The following is a 22905-nucleotide window of genomic DNA, read 5'->3' as shown; positions in this document are numbered from 1 at the left end:
CCTCGGGAAGGTTATATATATGCTGTGTCTATACACTAACGATATCTATAAGTTAGACACCACCACAATGGTCTCGTCTTTGATCAACACCAGAGGAACTCCACCACCTGCTTCTTCAAGATACTCTGCCATCGTCATCGGGACAAAGATATTTGCTTGTAGTTATTACACCAACTACATTGGAGTTTTTGACACAGAGACCAACTGCTGGTCTTCTGCACAGCTTCATCCAAATCGATGGGGGAGACATTCAGCCTTTGCCTACAATGGAGAGCTATACATATTTGGTGACTACAACTTCCCAAAAGATTTGTGGAAATGCAATCCCCAGACCTTCTCCTGGAAGAAAGTTGAGCCCAAGGGAAAAAGCCTGTATAAAACATATTGTTACTGCATGATGAGAGATCGTATCTTCTCCTTCCATGGTGATGACCTGCACATCTTAGACTTAAATCCTAGTCTGAAGACGTTATGCAAGCTGGCAGTTATTCAGTACCGTCTGGAGCAGAAGGAACTCCCACACAACATAAGGTGGGAACTGGCCATAACTACCAACAGCAACTGACACAAACAAAGACAAAGGTTCACTAATAAGCACGGCAGTCTGGGGAGCTGATGTCTCCCCATAACTTTGACTGTTTCCATGTGTACACAGTCAGAGTTACAGACTTGTATGGGTCAATTTAGACTCTCCCTAAAGGAGCCCACTGAGTCCCTGGAATCCACTTTGCAAACCACTGCCCTAAAGAGGGATGTAATGAACAAAAAGCACAATGTGCTAAAAAAGGGTTAAAACTGAAGAAAAGAAGACCTACACACTCAGTCAGCTTGTGTATCAGCCATTACTCGGCACAAAACAGTTGCACGACACCTCACCAGCCCACACTCAGGAGGACGTTGAACGGACAGAAACCCGCACTCCCCAAAACAACAGGTTTGGGAAAAAGACATGACATTGCTTCACACGTCACCCTTCACTTTTCCTGAATTTTCCCTTTAACCGCCCCCCTCCCCCATTTGTCGTTCCTGATTTGCCTTTTGTGAAAATGCACGTTCAATTATTTTCATTTTTGAGCGGTGGTAAACCGCTCCATAGAGTGGCTGTGCGAGTGTCTGTAGCCTTTTTCCTCAGCGTTTTGCCATAGCAAAACGTGTGTGTGTAGCATAGCCTGTACATCCTAGACTCAAATCCTAGTCTGAAGACGTTATGCTTGCCATTAAAAGTGGCTGGGTGTGTGTCTGTGGCTGGGTGTGTGTCTGTAGCCTTTTTCCTCAGCGTTTTGCCATAGCAAAACGTGTGTGTAGCGTAGCCTGCAGTGTACATCCTAGACTCAAATCCTAGTCTGAAGACATTATGACCACCACTCACTTCACATTGGGTGTGATTTTTCTTTTTTAAATAGCAGACATACAAGCTCATAGCTTGTATATCTGCTAATAGTAGAGCAGCCAACGTTTAGAATTAAGTGGATAAAATGATTTTGACACAAGGACCCCTGGAGGTCGCGCACTTTTGAGAACCAATGCCATCTTATATATACATTCCTCCTATTGCCGCATCCCACTTCCACGCCCATTAACGCCCCCTTTACATCGACTTCAACTCATAGGTAGTCGGCGTCTAGGACGTAAGGAATACCGCCCCTACATGGTGACAGCCCTCCATTGGCTCATTCCCAGCTATGGGACCGGCGGATCCAATTTCAACAGAGGGGGGCGTAGCCACACACACACACGCACGCACGCACGCACGCACGCACGCACGCACGCACGCACGCACGCACGCACGCACGCACACACACACACACACACACACACACACACACACACACACACACACACACACACACACACACACACACACACACACACACACACACAACCCCTAGAGAGCGCAGCCCCTCCGAGAGTGCAGAAGCGCGCGTGGAGAGAGAGAGAGAGAGAAAGAGAGAGAGAGAGAGAGAGAGAGGCACGTGCCCCTCACAGGCACAGTCAGTGAGGGGAGGATGGGGGGGTGGAGAGTAGAGAGAGTGAGCGGAGGGCAGTGTATCGAATTACAACAGAGGGAGGTGTGTCGTGTTTTCCACCGAATGTGAAGCCAGTTACACAACATTTGGTTACCCGTCGAATTATGTTCCACCTCTGCCTGGATCCTGCTATGCATTCACAGAGCTTTTCCTGTTAACAACGTGGCGAGGGGGGAGAGACAGGAGCGCCGCTTGCGGCGCGACTTTCTAGTAAAGTACACTACTGCCAAAGGCGGTCTTATAGAGGGGGTGGCCTCGGGTGGCACAGGCCACCCCTGGAATGAGGTGCCTATGGAGGTGCTGCCAGCCCACTTTGTGTATTCAGAAACACGCTACGAGAACGCATGTTCCTGGGCCACGGCCGCCGGTCGCAATTTCGTGGTCATTTGAAGAGTGCATGGAGCATCTGCAATCAAAATTCTAAGCTATAACTATATATTTTTTTTAAATACAAATCCTAACCTTAACAGTAGTTTGCCAGCCAAAATAGAATGGTGGTTGGTAGATTAGCCGTGAAATTTCTATTATTGTATTGTGATCTGAGACATAATATTATGTTTATAAACATGAGCCCGCCGCCCCTCCTTCTTGGACAGCGCCGTTGTTTTTTTTTGGGGGGGGAAGGAAGGCTGAAGAAGGAAACGCCATGAGAGTCACTTCTGTTCATGTCAGAGCAGCCACGAGCCACCGATGGACGAGCGGCGACTAGGGAAGGTTAGACGATCGCTGATTTTCGGATCAAAATCATTTATTCCGGTTTTAATGACAAAGTCCGGGAAAGTACGGCGCGGCTGAGACTCCTTGCTGGGATGTGCGATATACTACGGTTTTAACATTAAGGGGCTCCCCGTGGCTTGGAAAGGGTTAACCTCAAACTAAGCCTAACCCTAACCTCAAAACCACACCCATGCCTGAGCAAAAAACACTGCATGGGAAAACAGAATTCATGGTGGGCAGGGTGAGCAACATTGAAATGAATGGCCGTGCGTTTGCGGTATACGGCCAATGCTCTGGAGTTCTTTTCATAACTCCATGGCTGACGCCTGCTGTCCTCTGTGAGAGCAGCATTAACGCCTCCCCGCCTGCCCGGCTGCCGTTTAGCTTCACGCTGCTTCCAATCCACTTGGCGCATGAAAAGCCGTCTTATGTGTGCTATTATGGCGGTAATGCACCGGGCGCTGATCGTCCCAAATAGCTTCCTTTCACCCCTCGTCTTCACCGTGAAACCCTTCATTTCCATGCCCCCTCCCTCCTTCCCTCCCCCCTCCTCCTCAAAAAGAAGACAAATAAATAAATAAATAACATGTCACTGTCGGAGGGGGTGGAAAACCTTGTATGTCCAAAAAGAACGGTTGATTTTCAAGACGGGGAATACATGTTCTAGCCGATCTTCGAGCTCACAACGCGTCGCATCGGAAGCTTGTAATATGGCAGAGTTCGTAAATCAGCTATTTTCGCTATTTTAGAATGCTTTCCAATTCATATAATGAATAATAATAAATAATAAAGGAACAGTTTTGGATGTACAAGGTTTGTACGTCTTTCAAAAATGTTCAGACATAGCGGAAAAGAGTAGATCTACAAGTTTGCAGATCAGCTATGTTTTGCTACTGTTGTGTGACACCCTCGTATGATGGAAGTAGGACATGAATTTACGAGGGAAAAAAAAGGTTTATTTACGGAGATATACGGTTTCTACCCGACGGCGTCAAAAATATCCCTTGAATGGTAAAAAAACTGCGAGACTGCAGAGTGCATTCATGAACGCTCTTCCGTGGCTAATCGCTGACCTATAAGCATTTTTTTCTTTCTGTCTCCTGTGCGTGTATGTGTGTGTGTGTGTGTGTGTGTGTGTGTGTGTGTGTGTGCGCGCGCCGCCTTCAGTTTCCTTTCCGTGTGCTTGGCTGTGAAAGCTACGTGGAAGTGCCGGTAATATGCGACTGACGGCTTCCAAAATAACTGTGATGAAATGAGAGTGGGGGCCCGGAAAGAAAAGAGAAGAGAAGAGAAGAAAAGGGAAAAGAGACGGTGTTTGGGTGGATGCAGATTGACAGTTGGGTCCTCCTGGTTATTACTGCGGCGGCTGATATGGAGAGGAGAGGAGAGAAAAGAGAAGAGGAGGCTGAGCTTATTTTGGGGGAAAAGACTGCAAACAAAAAGGGGGCTTTATTTTGAATGCAAAGCCCTGCTGGATGACTTCCTTCTCTCCGTGTGATCAATATTTTCCCTCGTTGGCCGGCAGCCAAGGTCACTTAAGAGAGAGACAGAGAGGCAATAATGGAACTCTCTCTCTCTCTCTCTCTCTCTCTCCCTGTGTGTGTGTGTGTGTGTGTGTGTGTGTGTGTGTGTGTGTGTGTGTGTGTGTGTGTGTGTGTGTGTGTGTGTGTGTGTGTGTGTGTGTGTGTGTGTGTGTGTGCGTTTGTGCGTGTGTGTGTGTGTGTGTACTTGTACTACTATATTTGTGAGGACCGAATGTCACCACGAGTATAGTAGAATTAGAGAAAAATACATTTTGAGAACGGGTTGGGCAGAGGTTTAGAGGTTAGGTTCAGGGTTTATAGAGATAAGAGTTATGACTCATTTCGAGTTAGTTGCACGCTGCTGTCATGCTCTAAAAAAAATATTCGTCTCACAGCTCATCCGCCCGTGGCCGCGACGCAACGCAAGGGATGAAATATCACCCATCCAGCGTACAATCTAGCACATACAATCGCCACACGATGGTCCGACATGGTGCGCAACATTCCAATGCCGCTTCTTATCTAGTGTAGTATGTGTAGCTACATTCTCTCACAACACCTCTCACAAACACAGCCACAGACGAACGAACAAACCTGGTCTGGATGCTTTGTTTTGTCCACCTTTTATATGTTTGCCTCTTTGCACCACATCTAATTCACTTCACACGACATTTCGCCTCAATGTCGCTTATACAAAAACTGATTTGGCAACACTGGCCAGAATGGATGAGTGCAGTCACACTCTACGGCCGAACTTCTAGTTGAAATACATTTGTTTCAATGGGACCGCCAGGTCGTGCAGCGACGTCGTCCACCCCTCCTTTTTCCTTCGCAGAGTCTCTATTTGAGTGTGCGAATGTGTTGTTAATGGATGAATGTGTGCCGGTTGAACATGATGCACTATTGTAAAGCGCACCACTCACTGTGTTCTAGCGGGGACTTACTGGTATTGTCGCCTGAGCCCATTGTTTACAGTTTCATTGTCCTTCGTCAAGTGCCACGGACACAATGGTGTATTGTCTCGGAAAACGGAAAGTCAGTCCGATCCAATGTCCAATTACAGTAACCACTTATACCCCAGCATCCATATAATGGGGAAAGGTTTCACTTTCTCCATAGTAAATCGACAAGATTTCACAACACGTTGCTTTCTGTTTTTTTGTGGGGAAAGATTTTGCTGAAAATAGCCAAAAAGCATTCCTCACAATAACAGAGAACTGAAAATACACCAGTACAGAACCCTGAGGGATTCCGGTCAACCATTATAGGGTTTAAGTTGTTATAGGTGTTTAGCTCGAAGGCTATTATCCTGTACGACGTCATCATTCACTGGTGGACACATTTTGAGGTGTTACAATAGAAGACAGGCAGTCATGTCATCAACATGCATCTGTCCCATCTAGCGCCACCATCAGGCCGATTTTTGCAAAACACATTTTTGGACACTGATCCTACAGATTTGGCCCTAAAATCACGCAAAGCGGTACACAGTATCTCTAGAAGTCATGTCATCAACATGGATCTGTCTCATTTCCCATATTCCCTCCTGATTGCCTACCATTGCCTTCTAAAGTTTGTATATGCGACCTGACGGTCGCTTATCTCCCGATTTATCTCCCGAGTCTTTCTGGTACCTGTAACTTGTGGTATTGCTACTTAACACACGCATGTTAATCACTTGAACGCTAACATACTGTACATATTTTAAGAGGAAGTTTAGCCAAAAATAGCCACGTTAGCTTGTGGATTTGGTATAGACGAAAAGAAGAAGACAAAAAAAGTACAGAGCCAAACTCAAGTCCGTTTCTCTAAGTCTGGAGGGTTTAAGTGGTTAAATAAAAGATTCAGAGTAATTATTTTCACAATATCCAAAGAAGGCGTTTAGCCACATTATGCATACACTATAAGTGTATCATTCAGCACAAAGCTGTCGCTCCCAGACACAGTTTAATGAACAATGAACAATTTGGCTCTGAAAATACAATGAGGAATAACAGACTAATATAGGAAAATAAAATATAATGAGACAATGCTGAGGAATGTGAGCATGACTCAGGGCTTTAAACAGTGGATTGTCTGTGTTGGAGGAGGACATGAATAGCAGTGGTGTAAAGTAACAAAGTACAATTTTTAGGTATTTTTACTTAATATTACACTTTTACTCCACTATAATTATTTGAAAACTTTAGTTATGTATTACTTTGTAGATTTTGATTGTTACATTTACATACATTTCGCCCGCTTGAAAATAATTGATCTACAAGCTCACAATGTGTTGCGATGTGACACACGGTGAGCTTGTAGATCTACTATTTTCGAAAGATTTGTATACATTTTATACATTTGAAAACTCGGGAAACGGGACATTCTGCGTAATGGATACTTTCTACTTTTGGTCATTTAAAGTACATTTGGATTCCAATACTATTTACTATAATACTATTTCTACATTGCGGTATAGATACTTTTACTTAAGTAAGAGCAAAGAGGTTGTTTCCCTCGAACACGCAGGTAATGTAGCTCTTTATTTTAGTTTTAGCGAACACAACATTGAGTATGATTATAAGCCACTTAAGCTTACATCTGCTTTTTGTGATACTTTCTCAAAATAAAAATGAGTTCGGCTACATGTGTGTCTTGTGATTGTGACTGACTGGAAATTTCAGCCCCAGACTCTCTAACGTTCTCTGCACGTCCCTGTTGTCCAGGCTGGAGTCTCCGACTCGCTTCCTGAGGATGGAGGCTCCCAAGGGCATCAAGATCCTGGCCGAGGCAGGAGACATCCAGGCCACCTGCCGCAACGAGCTGAGACTGGAGTCCAGAGATGGAGAGGTACTGTACACGCACGCACAGTCGCACACACACACACACACACATACTCACTTTCTGACTGACACGCACGCACGCACGCACGCACGCACGCACGCACGCACGCACACAGACAGACAGACAGACAGACAGACAGACCTTTTAATCAACACCTTATTAACCCATTAAAGGCGTAATTCACCCCCAACATGACTTATTTTCTATTGATTCCTCACTTTAGTTCAATGATATACTTTTTTGTATTTGTCGCATTCCTAAGACAATCATTTGATTGCCGCTGTGTTAAGCTTGACCGCGCTGAGTCTGCTCATGCAAATGGAAACAGGCTAAATTCGCTTTGTCTTAATGCGCATTTCTGATAAATCGCTTCCTATTTTCAAATATGTTTATGGAAACATGACTAATGTGACGCGTTGTCAGCTTGTAGATATGCTCGGGTTAAAAACAACAAAATTACCATCTTGTGAGGACTGGGGACTGTCTGTGTCTTCCACCCTTCCGATCTTAACTTTCCTCCAGCAGCCTCTAAATTGTTTCACGCTGTTTCTCCCTCTTTCCGTCCTCTCTCTCTCTATATGTGTGTCTTTTTTATCAGACTCAGTTATACTGTGAGGCTTTGGTCTGATGAAAGGATTTGGGAGTGCTCAGTTTGCAGCGGCGGTGTCGTGTCAAATGTGTTCCGATCAGGATGATGGGGCAGGAGGATTAGACACCCCCGCAAGAACCCATTTAAAAAGTTCCACCTAACTCCAGAACGGACAGCGAGAGAGAGAGAGAGAGAGAGAGAGAGAGAGAGAGAGAGAGAGAGAGAGAGAGAGAGAGGGGGAGAGAGCGAGCATGATAAATAAAAGAAAGAGACAGATAAAGAGAGAAAGAGTAACAGCAAGAGAAGTTTGTGTGTGGATGGTGACCTTGAATTGATTTATATCTCAAACACCGGTGGACAAAGTATACATGCAAGTAGATAAGCATACTCAAGTATTCAGAAGTGCAAATGTAATCAGATTACTTCCGGTAAAGGCAGACGATTTGTCTTTTCTTTCACCCAGAAGAGAAAGATTATGACCGCGGCCATCCATGCTTTTGTTATGGTCCGTATAGAAAAGGTCTTGTTTTGACCAAGAACGCAATCTAGAGGTAGATTATGTGATACATCCATTTTCCTGAAAATCATTACACTGTTGTGAACAGCAGATCCTATTTCCATACGGTTTACCATAGGAAAAGTTATAACCCAATTTAAATCGAGTTCGGCAGTAACTGTGTAACTGTGTAAAGTCCTTTGCACACAGGCGCGTTTATCCGCACGGATAAAACGGACAATTTCATTTTTTTAAAAGAAAACAATGATTCTCTACGACCTCATGCACACCGGATCCGAATTAGCCGTGCGACGAGTGGCTGCGGCCGTGATCGAACCCAGTTCGATTTGTGCGTCTTGTCGCATGCGGTGAAAAACTCATCACTCATTTTATGACTCCTTTTGGGATCCGCAGCGCTGATTCCGCACAGCCTTGCACACCAAATCCAATGCGTTTTATTCATGCAGCAAACGGAAGAAATGCAACTGTCCTGTGTGCAAAGGGCTTAACTGTGTGCGGCTCTCACACCTACGCCGCACTGGCAATCAGACTGATATGATCTCTGTATCTGTCGGTTAAAATCTGTCAGTTAAAGTTATAAGTTCTGCCCGAGATTGCTGAGAAATTCGTTTTATTTTATCCAACATTATGCTGGTGTTTATCTGCTCAAAAAGTAACGTATCTTTTTTTTCACCCGGAAACAGTTCAAACCGGATATGAGTCAGTCCGTCAGTCCATCTGTCGGTCCGTCACGCCACATCACACTTTTCCCCTACTCATATCTCCGCCACCGTTTCCCCGATCCAAGCCAAACACCCCTCATTTCTCACATGGCCCTCTTCTAGCGGCACCATGAGGCTGATTCTTGCAAAACACATTTTGGACACTGCTCCAACAAAATTTGTTCCAGGGACCAGTATGTCTACAGTCATGTCATCAACATGGATCGGTCCCATTTTGCCCCTTCATCAGGCCGATTTTTTTCAAACACATTTTTGGACACTGCTCCTACAGACACGTGTTCAGATTGCCCGTGTCTCCCTACCTGACTACTCTTCTCTCGTTGAAAATGAATTACTAGGCGTAAGACACACGGAGAGAGAGAGAGAGAGAGAGAGAGAGAGGGAGAGATAGGAACAGTGAGAGAAAGGAAAGGGAGAAATATGTTTGTGTGTGGAACGGTGACCTTGAATTGATTGGTATCTCAAACAGGAAGTCAACAGTTATATCATGCATGTGATGTGGCAGATTTCAGCAGACTGTGCTCTCCTGTCTCTTATACAGCGTTGCTGCTTTCTGTCTCTCTGCTACACTGTCTGTCTCTCAACTTTCTTACTGTCTGTCTCTCCTACACGGTCTCCCTCTCAGCTTCCCTACCGCCTGCCTTTCTCCTATACGTCGTCTCCCTCTCTCGTATTAAAAACATGTGAAAGTTCACCTAGAGTTCGATTTATGCTGGCAGCTCTGGCAGTCCATTAGAGTTGCAGTCCCGATGTCCGTTCTATTACCGCGCGCGCACACACACACACACGCTCCCGTTGGACTTGGCAGCACTATTAGCGTTCAGGTTTAGTCCACTACTCACGGACAGAATTAATCTGACAGACGGGCAGAGGTGCCTCAGGATTACGCGCACACACACACACACACACACACACACACACACACACACACACACACACACACACACACACACACACACACACACACACACATGCACGCACGCGCGCACACAGCACCTTGAAACATGTTGCAGGTGACTCTGTGCCCCCCGAGGCCAACAGGAATGACAACTTTCAAGACACTTCTCCACTGCTCCTCCTCATCATCATCCCCATGGGAAGAGGACTAGCAAGCAGGGGAGTCAAAACATTAAATAATACAGTATAAACTTTATAGCCAGGGGTGGGCAAAAACTCACACGGCAGCATAGTGTCCTCTGCTCCTCTCTTCAGAAGGCCTTTAATCCTTCCATTTCTGTCCTCTCCCCTCATCCTCATAATCCTCTTCTTTCCTCCTCTGTAGCAGGGGTTCTCTACCTGTGGGTCGGGACTTGCCTGGTTAATAAACCAGACTCTATCACACACTTCGTTTTGGGAAGAGAGTCTGGAATTTCGGGGAGAGATTCTTTTTCTGGGGGGGGGGGCGGGCTAAAGCCTATTGACGTAATGTTAGGGGCGGTTTAAAAAAATGTCAAGGTGACTTGCTCTTAATTGCTCCCTTTGAACTTCAGAGGGGTTGTAAACCGCAGTAATTGATTGAGCCATACAAGTGTCAATAGCTCGTTAGTGTTCTCTCTAATCAATGAGACATCAAAGACAACTACCTCTTTGATGCCTGTAATGAGAGTGGAGGGGGGGGGATGTGCCCCAAGCCTACAGCCCTGATTGGCTAGCACTCTCATCGGGCTAGAGGAAAAAGCTTAGTTAATGTGGAGGGCCAGACTTCACTACAACACCACTACCACCAGGGGGTGGTGTTGAGTGCAGTCTGGTTTTAACCAGGCAAGGTCGGGACCCCCAGGGTGGTCCCCACATGATTTTGGGCGGGTCCCCAGAGAACAGTGAAGTGACAATTTTAGGACTTTTAAGACCTTTTGCCATATTTTTTAATCAAATAAATGTAGATTATTTACTGCCGAGGCTTTTTGTAGTGTTTATAGGCCTACCGGATTTTCGAGGGCTCCATGAACACACCATGTGTCCATTATGTACACGGAAGGTCCTGGTGGTCATGGCCGATGAACACATTTTCTTTCGCGGTGGAAAAGACAAAATACAACTGCAATGATGCGTGTGTAAGTATTATGGTCCATAGGAAACGGGTCATTTTGACCGAACTCGCGATCTGGGACAATATATCCAATCCGAGATATACTGTATATAGCCTATCCATTTTTCGGGGTCATGATGAATACAAGTGAATGGACAGTAGGATATCATGCATGGGTCATTGGGTATTTTCATCCCGCCCACTTGTAGAGTGCTGGCTATTGTTTACAAGGGTACCACGCTAAGATGTACAGGAACGTCTTATGGGTCACTCTGTAATAAACAAACTGTAGCCTACTAGAAAAGCTGATCAAATATTGTCCAATATTGTCAAATAATACAGGAAAGAGGCTTATTTTTTAAATGGCCGAACAAAAATCGCGAGTCACTGTGATCACCTTGTCAAACACAATGTAATGTAATGCCTTAACTCCTACACTCCAAGTAACTGTCGGAGTGGGGGGTCCCCATGATTATTTTTGGGGGGTCACTGCCTGGAAATGTTGAGAACCACTGTTCTATAGAATAATACTAATATGTTTTAATATTCCTCTCCTCTCCTCTCCTGCTCTCTCCTCCCTTCCCCACCCATCCTCTCTGCCTCTCTCATCCTTTCCTCATGCCTCTCCTCTCCTCTCCTCTCCTCTCCTCTCCTCTCCTCTCTCACATACTCATCTACAGTAATTGTTCTAATCATCTCAAGGTGACATCGGTTGCTGCCATGACAACTCTGGCATCCTCTTCTTTCTCCTTTAATCTGACCTTACTCTGTCGCCTTCTCCTTTCCTCTCCACGATTTATAATTTAGCGGAGGCTCTTATCCGAGACAACAAGCACAACAAATATACTCACATAGTGGATTGGGGGCTCCTGGGTGGCACAGTGGTAAAGTACCTGCCCACCACCATGGAGTCTATAGCGGTCAGAATCCACCGTGGTGGCTTAAGCCTCTATCATAGTCAGTGTTGTTTTTGACAGCAAATTTTGATTTAGTTTTAGTCATAGTCTTTTGAATAAAATGTCATTTAGTTTTAGTCATAATTTAGTCACCTGAAAAGTTTTAGTTTTAGTCTACTTTTAGTCATCTAAATAAGATTTTAGGCAACTAAATCTACAGTTGATTTAGTCAACTAAAATGTATTTTCACAGGCCTTGATGGTATCGTAATGACTGATTTTGCGACGCGTTGTGAGCTTGTAGGTCGGCTATTTTCAGCACGCAACACCTGAGAGCAACCAAACATAAAATGACTCTCTTCTGCACTAGTCCCTCCCTAACGTTTTAGTCTAGTTTTTATTTTGTTGACGAAATAGTCAATATATTTAGTCTTAGTTTAAGTCATCGCAGCTTAGTTTGTATTTAGTTTTTATTTAGTTTTCGTCAGTGAAAAACGCAGTCGACAAACATGTTTCGTCATAGTTTTAGTCGACGAAATCAACACTGGTCATAGTCCTCACCACGGTGTAGTTTTCTAGCTCAGGGGTTTTCAAAGTGGGTGACGGGTCACCCTGGGGTGCCGTGAGATAATTTGATAATATTTTTAATTTATTTGGACACTTGAAGTACAAAGTTATTTTCAGTCAGTTCTAACCAAAATGTCTATTTTCTCAACGTTTTCGCAAAACATAATCGCTAAAATATGGCAAAAATATAAAGTGTTGGGAGTGAAAATTTGCCTCGAATGAAAATAAGTGCCCTGAGCAAAAAAAGTTTGGGAACCCCTGTTCTAGCTATCACCTAGGCGTTGTTATACATTTATAGGTGATAGCTAGAAGAAAACTACACCGCGGTGAGGTGATAGCTATAGTTGGCAACAACAGAGCGGGTGACACCTAACCTTTAACCTAAACAGACTAGTGAAGAAAGCAGGCTCTGTCGTTGGGTCCTATTTGCAGGGGGTGGAGGAAGTAGCCAGAGTGCGAACGGCTAGGAAGCTGGATGGAGGGGCTAGGAAGCCCCTCCATCTTGATATCTTCAGTTACTGGAGTAAGAGAGGAAATGACCGTTTTGCCTACCCAGGACGGAGATGCGAGAGACTAGGAAAGTCTTTTGTACCGGCTGCTCTCAAGCTGTGCAACGAGACACACAACGGTCGATTGAAGAGGACTACCTTCCTAACGTAGGACGACGGTAGCCTTTCTTACTGGAACTTTAGTTGCACTGACTCTAACCTCTAAGGACCTTCCAGGGAGGGTGCTCTTGTGTGTCTTACTGCGTCACCCTTTCTTGTTTCTTTTCTTTTTCTAGTTGTTTTTTATATTGCACTGACCTTTGGACTTTCTGCACTATTAGGTTGTGTTAGTAGTTTTGAGTATTTTTGCTTGTGTTTGACATGATGGTGAGATACTTGTTGCACTAACTAGCATTGACTGTTATGGACACTTTGATTTGGGCAATGCACTATATTGATAGTTGTGCTTAAGCACACTTTATGTATAGATATAATTATTCGTTCCCTTTCTTGATGTACCTTACTCTTTACTGTACTCTGTTCTTTTTTTTTTTTTTTTTATCTTTTTTCATACTTCTCTGTAATCTTTGTAAATAACCTTATACTGCTGTGCTGCCTCTGGGCAACTGATTTCCCCCCTTGGGATAATAAAGGTATCTGTCTATAGCTCTTGACCTCAGACTCTGATAATGCCTTTAGTCCCCACCACTCCTTGACCACTGCGAACAATCCTTGACCACACCCACTCTCTCTCCCCCACACAGATCTCCCTGGACGCCAAGCGGATCCGGCTGCCCCACCTGCTGCAGGACCTTCCCTCCACCTCCTCCTCGTCGTCCTCCTCGTCCTCCTCCTCCTCGTCGGGCGGCCGCCAGAAGGTCTACGAGGTGTGCGTGTGCGAGAACGGCCGCCTCTTCCTGTCCCAGGCCGGCACCGGGACCACGTGTCACATGAGCAACAACGTCTGCGTCTGATTGGACCCAGAACAAAAAGAAAAGAAAAAAAAGGAAGAAGAAAAATGATTGGACGAGAAAAAGAAGGAAGGAAAATGATTGGACGAGAAAAAGAAGGAAGAAAAAGAAGAAAAAAAACATCCCGTACTAGAATTTCAATTTCAAATTTCAAGGACCCGTACGTCTCCCCCCGTTAACTCTGACAGCGTACGGACGCGACCAAATTTGGTCGCGTCCGTACGCTCGCAGAGTTACGGACCCCTCAAGGAACCCTGAGGGGTCCCCCGGACCCCCACTTTGAGAACCGCCGATATTCAATTGAACTGTGTGGACGGACGGACGGACGGACGGACGGACGGACGGACAGACATGTACATGTACATGGTTTATACACACGGGCAGGCGGACACATGGCGGACACACGGACTTGCCATGTTTATACATAAATGCTTTATATGGACAGACAGACAGACGGACACTGTCTGTGTACATGATGTTGTGCATATGAACAGACACGCATTATGGCCATGTACATGCCACATACACACACACACACATGAACGTGCACGCACACACACACACACACACACACCCCAAACACAACCGTACTCTCATTGTACAGACACTCGCTATCTCTGTGTAGAATTGATATTATGGACAAAGTCGAACGCACGAGAAAAAAAAAAAGAAATTATACTCATGGTTAATTTGATCCATTTGTTCCCTATTTTCCTGAGTCACGTCTAACTCGGAGAATGAATTGACCTTATGGACACACACACACACACACACACACACACACACACACACACACACACACACACACACACACACACACACACTTGTCCTGTCACATTCAAACACGCACATGGACAGTAAAATTCTCCGTTTTAACGTATCCAATTGCTCCTTATTTCCCGTAGTCACGTCTGCTAGTTAATTGACATCATGGACGCAGTCGAACACAACATAACATACAGCGGAATCCTTATGGTGTTCATTTACCCATGTGTTCCTTATTTCCTTGAGTCACGGCAAATTCCAACACACTTATGGTACAACCCTCCGTTTATTTCCCTGAGTCCTGTCAGACTCCCACACACACACAAACACACACACACACACACACACACACACACACACACACACACACACACACACACACACACACACGCACAGTCAAATCCTCATTGTCGAGGCATCCACTTTTCCCCCCTTATTCCCCTAAGGCACGTCTAACTTGGGAGTCTTCACAAATGCAACCAAATCCATTAGGTAACATTTGTACACGCCGTGTTAACTTCTCAGCTTTGTTCCTTATTTTCCCAAGTCACGCGTCACGCCCAGAGCCAAAACAAACTCAGGATTTTACCGTGTACACGCGTATGACATAACATGCTCGCGTGCGTATTACTCGCGAATGCATGCATGACACGCGTACACAGGTATGGCATGTGTGCTTTCACGTGATGGACCGACACACAACCAACAGAGAAGAAGAAAGACATACACAATCGATCAGTGCTGGGAATAACGTGTTCCGGTCACTCCGCTACAATTAGTTGCGATATTAGCGCAACTAATTACTTTTCCCATTTCTAATTATACAGTTACAATTACTCGTTACTTAGTTGTTACTTTCAATAGCGACTAAATCACGTTATAATGCAGTAACACGGTAATACAGCTACTTTTGAGAGTAGTAACCGACTAAGTACGTAAGTGACTATACTGTACTTACAAATTGCAAAGTAACTTGGCTAACACTGGTATCTAGACAGACAGACAGACAGACAGATGTACGCTATTTGTGGCTGTGGAATTCAATGACAATGACAGTAATCTAAACACACACACACACACACACACACACACACACACACACATACTACAGAATACAAATTCATAATGCACCCCCCCGCCCCCTAATTTTGAGCTATTGTGGAAGTCCCCAATCACGTGTGTTATTGTTGTGCCCAGTGCCTCCTTGACCTGACCTTTGCCAGTACATTTCTGTCAACTAAATCACTTTATTGTCACCCACAGTCCCGGCTCCGCTACGGAATTAATAAACCCTCAAACTGCTGCTCCCCGACAGACAGGGAAGCTAAATGGAAAGTGGGCCTTGGTACAATGGCTGCATTTGTCCACATAAACCTTATGAAAACTGCAGTAATGACATATTTACACACACACGCATGCACACACGCACGCACATGCACGCACGCACACGTACATGCACATGCACATGCACACACGCGCACACACACAGTCAGTGGTGGAAAAAGTACTCAATTTCTTTACTTGAGTAAAAGTATCAATACTGCAATCAGAGATTGCGTTAGACCGGGAATTGCCGGATTTGACCGATTTTTTATGGCCAAGACCGAAAAATAAAATTCCTCCCGGACATCCTGACCGATTGAAAAACCAATGGTCATGTATTATTATCGCTGTCTGCTCCTCTGCGCAGGCTGCCTGCCACTCACCACTCGACAGTGAGTATTGGATTAATTGCTGGCCATCAACCTTTTCATTATTCTGAAGTCAAGACATGGTATTGTATTGTTGGCATGAAACATGATGCAACAGAAAGACGTTGTTGTGAAAGCAGTGTGCGTGTGCCACATGCAGACAGCCTGCGCGAACAGCGCGATTAGTCCAATATAATTAATTCCCTTATGCAAGATTGAAGCGTTTTTTTCTTTTTAGCCTATACTTTTTCATTCAATTCGTTTTCAGTCCCAACTATGCAGTAGGCCTAATACTTTAACTGTTGCTATTGGCTGTTTGTGCACCTGCTTGTAATGTATGCATTAAAATGATTATGTCCGGTATATTCTTCAGATGTCCGGTAAATTTTAATCATGCCGGTCACGGTGACCGGCAGTTAAAAATCCTAGCGCAATCACTGACTGCAATGTAGATGTACTCCGCTACAAGTAAAAGTCTGTAATTCTAAATGTAGGCTACTCGAGTAAAAGTACTAAAATATTGGCATCAAAATGTAATGTAGCTTGTAGATCGGCTATTTTCAATTAGCCAAGGTATAGAATAGGGCTATGGTGGATTAATATATGTTTAATAATATAATAATTGATATCTGCAGTAACTGGCAACTAAAGTTTTCAAAGTAGTGGAGTAAAAGTACAATATTTGGATCTGAGATGTAGTGGAGTAGAAGTAAAAGCACTGAAAACTGGAAATACTTAAGTATAGTACAAATGCCTCAATATAAATGTACTTAGTTATTTTACACCACTGACACACACACACACACACACACACACACACACACACACACACACGCACACACGCACACCTCTTTTAAACGCCACGTCATTACTGAAAAAGGTTCATTGTGGACCCCCCCCCCCCCATAAGAATATGTATTATTTTTACTTCATACTGTACGGCCCTCTTCTATATTGACTAAAGGGTATCATTTTATACTGTCTAAAATGATCAGTAAAATGTTATGTATGAATGCTAATATGGCCCAACAAAGTTATATATGAGTTATATGGCATCTGAAGAGATTCTATATGGCTTATTCACGGGTTGCATTTGTAGTCCTGGCTACACGGCCATGTTGAGGACCAACACAGGTGTTTTAATGTGTCTGATTGGCACAGAACTAATGTTCTAGGCCAAACAGAACACCTTTGTTGGTCCTCAAAGGGGCCACACTATGCTTTTCAGAATATATATTTCATATAAATATTGGTCCATAATACAGTTTTATACAGGTTTTAGCCTAAACAACCACTCGGATATTGAGATTTCATGTTATGTCTGTCTCTGATTCCAAGCCGTTTCAGATGCAATACCAAAAAGGCCCTTTGTTGGCAACGGGGCGCGGTCTTTGGGCTAAAATTGGAACGATACAGAGAATATTAGAGAACCACGATGAGAACCGTGTAGAGAAAATTGAATGTTATGGTGTGGCCCCTTTAACATGGCCGGTGTAGGACTAGAAATGAAACCCATGAATGAAGTGGTTCTGTCTGGCATCTGAAGTTGTTCTACACATAGAAACATAGATGTGACAACTGGAAACAAAACTGCTTCTTTGGAGTGATGCCACAGAAGAATTATTTGGTGTAGAGGGACAAACTGTGGATCCGTAACCATTTGTGAGTCATGGAACCAACTTTTCATTCCTCACGACTTGAGTAAGGATAAAAATAAATCTCTAAAGATTTTCCTCTCACCAAACAAATGTAATTTCTTTAAAGGAATGAAAAGAATAAATACGAATATTATACATCTTAAAACAAACCAAAAAACAAACATGTCTAAGAAATTCCATCAGATAGCAATTATAAAAAATAATACAAAATAAGAAATAGTGAAAATAAACGATCTTTCTATACGTGGTCGGCTCCTTTTGAGTTCCTCTACACCAAATAACGCCTTGTCATATCAAGGCGGGAAATAGCAGATCTAGAAGCGTTGTGATGCATTGTGTGAGCTTTTAGAGCTGCTATTTCCGGCCAATGTTTGCCTATTAAGACATGCCCAGAATTGGGACACTGGGAGAGGTTCCTTGAAGAACTTCGAAAAAGAAAGAAAGAAAAAAAGAAAAGAAAAAGAAAGGAAAAACACACAAAGAACGCGAAGAAGCATTCAGTAAACGGATTAGTTCTTTGGAAGGTGTCGGTTCTGCGTGGAACCATATATTATTCTTTTGAAGAACCGTCTAAGAACCACAATTAATGTGTATGTGTGCACTGTATACAGCATCTAAAGTGGTTCTATTTTGATTTCTGAAGTGATTCTGTATGGCATTACAAGGTACTATTATGCGTCTAAAGAGGATCTGTCCTCTCCAACAGAGGTTCTGTTTAGGCCCAAAAGGTTCTGTACGCCCTTAAGAAGTTCTACATGACCTGAATAAGATAATATTTGGCTTCAAGGGGTTCTATATGGGCTAAAGAGTTTCTATTATGGTGTCTGTATATTATGTTTTTAGTCATTAAGCCACAGAACCGATTAAGTTAAATCTGTTTCTTTTTCGGCATGTTTCAGCTTGTCGTGTCTGAACTGCCCTGAAGGATGACTTTCAAGGGCTATTTTTTGAAGTGATTTTGTTTTGTTTTATTTATATGAATTGATTGCTAAGTCTAATCAACAGAGTGCAAACTCGCTGGTGGGTTTTCTGAAAGATTTGTGTCCCGTGTGTTCTCGCGTTGTTGTCTTTTGTTTTGCTTTTGTTAGTTTATTTTTTTACGTCTCTTAATTGTCTTTCATCCTCTAAGCTAACGCCTAATTCATGCTCTGTCGCGTGTCGGAAATAGGCAACCTACAAGCTCCTAGTTTATCACGTAGGTCGCCTATTCTCGACCTGCAGAAGTAGGAATGAATTGGGATTATGTCAACGATACCATCTCGCTATTATGCAGCGTTTTTATTTTTTAGCTACAAGGCTAAAAACAAACAAATAACCGCTGTACAAATCACACGCTAACCACCCCAACACCCGGGGTGGTCAAACTACCGTTTCTTGCACCGTACATGAAATGAAAACTAATCCTAAACATACAAGCCACTCTGCTACAAGAGGGATACTGTGCCTTACGTCAATGCACTTGTGGCAGTTAGAAGCACATCACACAGACTCGGAGCAAAACAAATATGTGTCCGATCTCCGACTCACCTTCGTTCTATCCACAACGGCCCTCCCCCTCCACCCCTGCTTTTTAACAACATATTCTGTGTGAAGGAATTGCAAAGATCTACTGCCTCACTCAAGCTCTGGCTCCCTCTACTGGTAGGTCATGGCTCAACACGTAGCTTACACACACACACACAAAAGAGAGAAACACACAAGAAAATAATGTGTATTGTTCTATTTCAACGGATTTCTCGTGCGTCTAGTATGGGACAACAGGTTACAACTTATCCCCCCCCCCCCCCCCCCCCCACCCACCCGATTGGTACATGTTATTGCCGACTCATGTGTATACACTGTTGTTTCTTAAGTATGTTGTGCAAAGAAAAAGTATTTTTTTTGCTAACTCCAGAGCAGCCCCACCAGCTACTGAAGCAGCAAGCTTTGGTTTCTTGCTCAAGGACACTTGGAGAGGGCACAGCGTTCAACCCTGCAACCTTACAAGGCAGTTCCTTTTTCCCAGACTGCCCGACATGTTGTTGCCACGCTAGACATGCAAGCTTCTCTGTGTGTTGACAATAATGACACATTTCGGTAAGAGTGTGGGTCGTATTCGCCAGTTTGTAGTTGTTTTATTTTCTGTTCACTTTTGCATTGTGTATGTACAGAATACTTTCCTCGTCATTTCAAAAAGACACTTATCCCACACCCCATCCGATTTCTCTTTTGAATAAATGTAAAAAAAAAGGTTATCTTTTATCACGGTGTCCAACTTGGAAATAGTGTACACATTATCACGTCTATGCATGCATGCGTGCGTGTGTGAGTGTGTGTGTGTACAGTATGTGCGTGTTGAAGTGTGGCTTGGCAAAAAGAAACACCTTTTTTATAATATTCAGCACCATGTGTATTGTTGTTTTATACCGAAGAGCAAAAAAAGTATATAAAAACAAGAGATTATTACGGGGCTGATACAGTCCCGCAGTTTGTAAGACCACGTGACCTACTGTAACATAACGATATTTTTCAGGGCACGTCATCACATCTTTAAGAACCAGCCAATCAGTGAGTGAGTCTATTGGCGATGGTGGAAGAATGTACTGCCGCGTGAGTTACACGCCGCTATGACAACTTTGACGACTTATTGCCAATGGTCCAGGCCGCCACCGACGACTTTGACGACCTTTCCTTATTTTGATGCTGGATGGCGAAGACTCCTTTAACAGTCTTCGCCCCCCTCTACGTCTTGGCTTTGAGAATGGCATTCCAGTTTGGGGGCGGGGTTACCGGGACGTTGGAAAGTGACAGTTGGCCACCCGTGCCCTGTCTCTTCAGACGTCCGCCAGTATGTCTGAAGTGGTGTCAAGATCATTCATTGGATCTTGGGTTTTGTTTTGATGCTTTTAATGCACATATTGTGCGTTTTGCTACTCAATTACACAAACAATACAGCTCCTGTGTGTACCAGTAGAACCACAGTCTTCTACTGGTGTACTGGGAGCTGACCAGTACAACCACAGTCTTCTACTGTTGTACTGGGAGCTGACCAGTACAACCACAGTCTTCTACTGTTGTACTGGGAGCTGACCGGTACAACCATAGTTTTCTAGCGTTGACCACTGGGAGAATACCAGTACTACACTGTTTCGTTTCTTTTGTTTTCCTATTGAGATGAACTGTACAACCCCAGTCTTCTTTTACTTTTCAAAACAAATGCACATCCCAATCTTCTTTTTTAACAGGCAAAATTGAGATGTCATGAAAGAATCTGTCATAAAACTTAGTCTTTTAAAAGCATGTGACGTTCCTAAGCTCCTCTAGGATGCCTGAAAGAGTTCCAGAGCCTTTGGTGATCAGAAGATGACAGGCTGAGTGGAAAACGGAGAGTATAAACAGAAGGGGAAAAAAAGGGTTCCCCCCGGCCGTGTCATGAGTGTCCCCAGACTCCCCACTGAGGTCCTCTGTGAAGTATGGATCCCAGGCTGATTTGTGTCTCATCTCAGACCAACGTTTCCCAACAGGGACGTGCTGGGCCCCTGATTCAGCCTGGGAAAAAGAGTTGTAGAGGCCCTCGTTGCACGCTATGGAGAGAGATCTCTCTCTATAGCACTGCTGCTACTCAAAGATTTGCCATTTCAGATCATGACAAGTGACAAGCCAGTGGGCCAATTACATGAGTTATATTTCGTCATTGTCGGGTGGAAACCTTGTATGTCCAAAACCATTTTAAAAATGATTTAAACTAGTGAAAACAGCCAATCTACAAGCACGGCGTTGTGTGCTTGTAGATCTGCTGTTTTCACTGCTTTTGTGCAACAGCCTTGTATGATGAAGCAGGGCTTTGCTTTGCGAAAAAATGTACACATTTGAAACTTGGAGATACAAGGTTTCTGTCCGACAGAGACGATTTACTTTGTTGGCCGCCCAGCCCCCAAAATGGAACGAAGGCCGACATTTTATTTTAATTTTTTTTCCTAATGGCCGGCCTGGACAGGCCGGGAATGAACTGGCCGTTCGGGAGTTGTCCCGCTTTTCCCAATGACCAGCACGTCCCTGTTTCCCAACGAATTGGGAGAGGGGCTCAGAAGATGGTTTTGAAATGCATAAAACGACGGCAGCACATTTTGATTGATACCCGTCAAAGGGTGCGTATTAGTGAAAAAAAGGTTCTCATGTCTTAGAGTGCACCGATATGTCTCGACAAAGTTCGGAAGCTTGATTAAAAGGATCTCAATGATCTCATATCTACTAGTTCACAACACAGCGTGATAGCTTGTGGAATGATTATTTTCACTGTGCGACACAGGCGCACAACAAAGTATTAATTGAGCTAGCCATGGTTCACATGACAGTCGTCTATCACAACCGTCATGGATGTGCTTCTACCTGGTTTTTGCACTTTCTCCATATTTGACCGGTAAATCTACATAAACGTTCAGATTTTAATCTGATCGGTGGCCATTTGCTCCGTTTTTGTTCGCCATATGCTTTCAACTATACGCGACCCTACCGGGTTGGGAGGTATGCTGCAATTCTAAATTATAACTCTACGACGAAATGGCCACCGTTCGGATTAAAATCCTTTTTATTGAACAATATGGAAGATACAGGTATACTTCTGTAGGCCCGTACAGTATTGTAACATCCGTGGCCCGGGGATAAGCCTTTTAAATTTGAAATCTGAATGTCTATGTAGAAGTATGGGGCAAATATGGAGAAAGTACCTTACATGACAGTCATGTTTCAGGGCTAAATCTGACCGGAAGGGGTTTCACCTCATTGGTATTATAACTATAGACTTGAAAGAATGAGACAGTAAAATGACTCAGCTTCCATCAGTTCATTTCGGGAGACTCTAGCGCATAGATTAAGATGTTTCCCTGCGCTTTGTTTGGCTTCTTTCCGCGTGAACAGACTACCAATGGAGACGGCAGAGAG

At 44.0% G+C, this 22905-nt stretch overlaps 1 protein-coding gene across 1 annotated transcript in view; it reads left to right on the top strand.

Moving 5' to 3' along the window:
- The window catches only part of sgcd (sarcoglycan, delta (dystrophin-associated glycoprotein)), a gene marked incomplete at its 3' end in the record, with an annotated part of 198528 nt that extends 184654 nt beyond the window's left edge, over positions 1 to 13874 (top strand). The window contains exons 7-8 of the mRNA XM_080749542.1: positions 6976 to 7099; positions 13665 to 13874. Coding sequence (XP_080605668.1) covers positions 6976 to 7099; positions 13665 to 13874 — 334 coding nt within the window. The remainder of the gene's footprint in view (positions 1 to 6975; positions 7100 to 13664) is intronic.
- Positions 13875 to 22905: the final 9031 nt, after the last annotated feature.

The sequence above is a fragment of the Nannobrachium achirus genome, assembly GCF_963921795.1.
Source record: "Nannobrachium achirus genome assembly, chromosome: 19".
NCBI classification, from domain to species: Eukaryota; Metazoa; Chordata; class Actinopteri; order Myctophiformes; family Myctophidae; genus Nannobrachium; species Nannobrachium achirus.
The sequence above is the reverse complement of the archived record's forward strand: the minus strand, read 5'-3'. Positions and strand labels throughout refer to the sequence as shown.